This window comes from Penaeus vannamei, chromosome 28, assembly GCF_042767895.1.
Source record: "Penaeus vannamei isolate JL-2024 chromosome 28, ASM4276789v1, whole genome shotgun sequence".
In the NCBI taxonomy this organism is placed as follows: Eukaryota; Metazoa; Arthropoda; class Malacostraca; order Decapoda; family Penaeidae; genus Penaeus; species Penaeus vannamei.
This window is the reverse complement of record NC_091576.1, coordinates 7431087-7433586: the sequence shown is the minus strand read 5'-3', so window position 1 is coordinate 7433586 and position 2500 is coordinate 7431087. Positions and strand designations below refer to the sequence as shown.

Below are 2500 nucleotides of genomic sequence, written 5' to 3'. Positions count from 1 at the left end.
ACAGCAAAAGCTGGGACAGAAGCAACAGTCCCCACTAGTACTAGCATAGCAAATGTTCCACGTCTCACACGGCCAGTATTCCCACCGGATAAGGTTATATTCCCACCAGATAAACTTGTAGTTTCATCCACTTCTACAGAGGATAAAGGATCATCAGCCACAAAAGATGGAAATGAAAAAGAATCCATTCTCTCCCCAACCAGTGGTTCACGAGGCCGTGGGTCTGTTTCTCAGTCAAAAGCAACAACACCAACAGGAAAGCCAGGAAGAGTCTTATCACCAACAAGAGGCACAACACCAACTAGTAGGGGCACCACACCCACACGTAACACCACAGCAACAAGTAGTGGTCGTGCAGATAAAAGCCGTAGTACAACGCCACAACCTGGAGCCAAGAAATTAACAACCGGATCATCCGATAAGGTTGACCCAAAGCCAGTAAGTAAAGTAGAGAAATCAGAAAAGATAGGCAGCAAACCTTCAGACAAGACAGGAAATAAAGTTAGCAGCAAGCCCTCTGACAAAGCAACAGAGAAGACGGGACCAAAGAAACAGACTGCAAAACCAATCCAAGCAGTTGGTAAGGTGCCAGGTGGTCCGGCCAGCAAACCCACTACTGGACCTGGAACCTCCGGGCCAAACCGTGCTGGTCGGATAAGCAACACACACGTTGCTTCCTTGCAACAGAAATTTGAGAAGAAGGAAGCCGAATCTCAAGACCTCAAGCCTTCAACAAAAGCACCGTCCAGAAAAAGCCAAGAGGTGAAACCTATTTTGGCTCCAAAGCCAAAGTGATATGTTGACAGTGTGTAACTGGTTTTCAGAACTTATATTTATGAAGAAATCACTGTTTTGGTTATGTATATTCCAGATTATAGAAGAATAAAAATAAATTGCATTATAGATTTCATTATAAATTCACTTGCTGTAATTTGGTGAGTTTTAAATGATTTATGACTGCAATTTCTTAGGTCCAGTTTGCTGGGCTTTATATACTTTAATAGAAATACTAATAAAAAAAGAAAAAAAAAGGAATAAATGATCTTGCCACAAGGATTGCAAGTGCTGCTGTGATAAGTTGTCAGGACATGAAGAAGGAGTCAGTGTACTGTTGAATCAGCCCAATTAGACATAAACTTCGGGTTCCTGAAAAGAATGGCATTAATAGGTGTGATTTCTAAGTGCCACCGACTTTCTTGCTGTGTAACATAGGTGAAGAGACAACTAAGAGTGATGTTTATGTGTAAATGTTTATTAACATACTCTCTGTAAACCAAAGATATTTTTCTTTTTTTGTCATTGTTTCAACAGTATTAGCCTGAGACTGCATTTTTTTTTTCTTTCAAAGGATAGAGGAAGTGGGTGCTAACGCTGTGCATTGATAGTCCCTAGTCTCTCCGTGATACCTTTTCTTTGTGTCTGGGGCTCTCGTCTAATGAAATATGCATTTCATTTACATTGCATTTTAATTTTTTTTTGTTTTTAAATAAGTACTTAGATATTCAAGCATTTTCATGTGACTCTGATGGTGCTTGCAGCATGGTAAGCTGATGCCAGAGACAGATCTTTCTTTTTATTGTGTTGGGAAAGCTTTATTTTATAAGGTTGATTATTGCAAGTATATGAGTTAGGGTGATGAATTTTGATATCTTTTTGTGCACTGTTATGTTTTACTTTTTAAGATTTGTGATTGATTATTTGCTTTTGGCATTTGTAGGCTCTCTGGTTATACAGCATTTATTAACCTTAATGTTTTCTGCATCTCATGTGTTGCTCTTCAGTGGTAAGAAGAAAAAGACATTTGTGCCATGTATATCAAGGGAAGTTTTTGATCATATGTAAAACACTAATTTTCTGCCTGTATACTTGATGGTACCAGGCTTGTGTGTTCCTGGTGCTGTTTTGGCTGCTTTCACCATCTTTGCATCCAGTTCTTGTGCATGAGCTTTAATCTGTGAGTGCAGTGCATTTATCATGAAATGGGTAAATAAAAGGCCTAGACAAGGCAAGTGTGTATCAGCATTGTTATCACCGTGTAATCTTGAATGGAGAGTGAATCTCAATTTATGAGCCCAGTGATAGGACTTCCTCTCATATCATGCAGACAGAATGGTTAAGGATATAGATTTTAATTCAAGAAAGAGAAAACACAGTCAGTGCAACCTATGTACAGATAATTGCCCAGGTGCTTTATGTTCTTTTCATTGTTATTTATGTAATAGAATTTTGGGGGTTGTAGAGAGAAGGGCTAAAGTTAATTAATTAGAAATGCCTACTATATTTTTTTCTTGACAACTGATAGTACTTATATTGATATCAAATTATTTAAGATTTTTAGAAAATTGTTCTGTTTATAATTACCATATTATCTTATAATAAATGTTGAGAGAAATATTCATTCATATAATTAAGAAACTTTCTGGTCAAAGATATTGTCACAAGTAATATATTTGGGAATGGCTGCCATTTTCAACACCTCTGTAGAAAGTGTTTTTCTTTT

At 37.4% G+C, this 2500-nt stretch overlaps 1 protein-coding gene across 1 annotated transcript in view; it reads left to right on the top strand.

The window, feature by feature from the left end:
* LOC113812615 (platelet binding protein GspB) overlaps positions 1–2500 on the top strand; it is a 10136-nt gene that overhangs the window by 6973 nt on the left and 663 nt on the right. Inside the window, exon 2 of the mRNA XM_070141737.1 lies at positions 1–2500. This exon is cut by the window's left edge and continues 2746 nt beyond it; it is cut by the window's right edge and continues 663 nt beyond it. Within this exon, the coding sequence (XP_069997838.1) occupies positions 1–795 (795 nt within the window). The 3' untranslated portion in view covers positions 796–2500.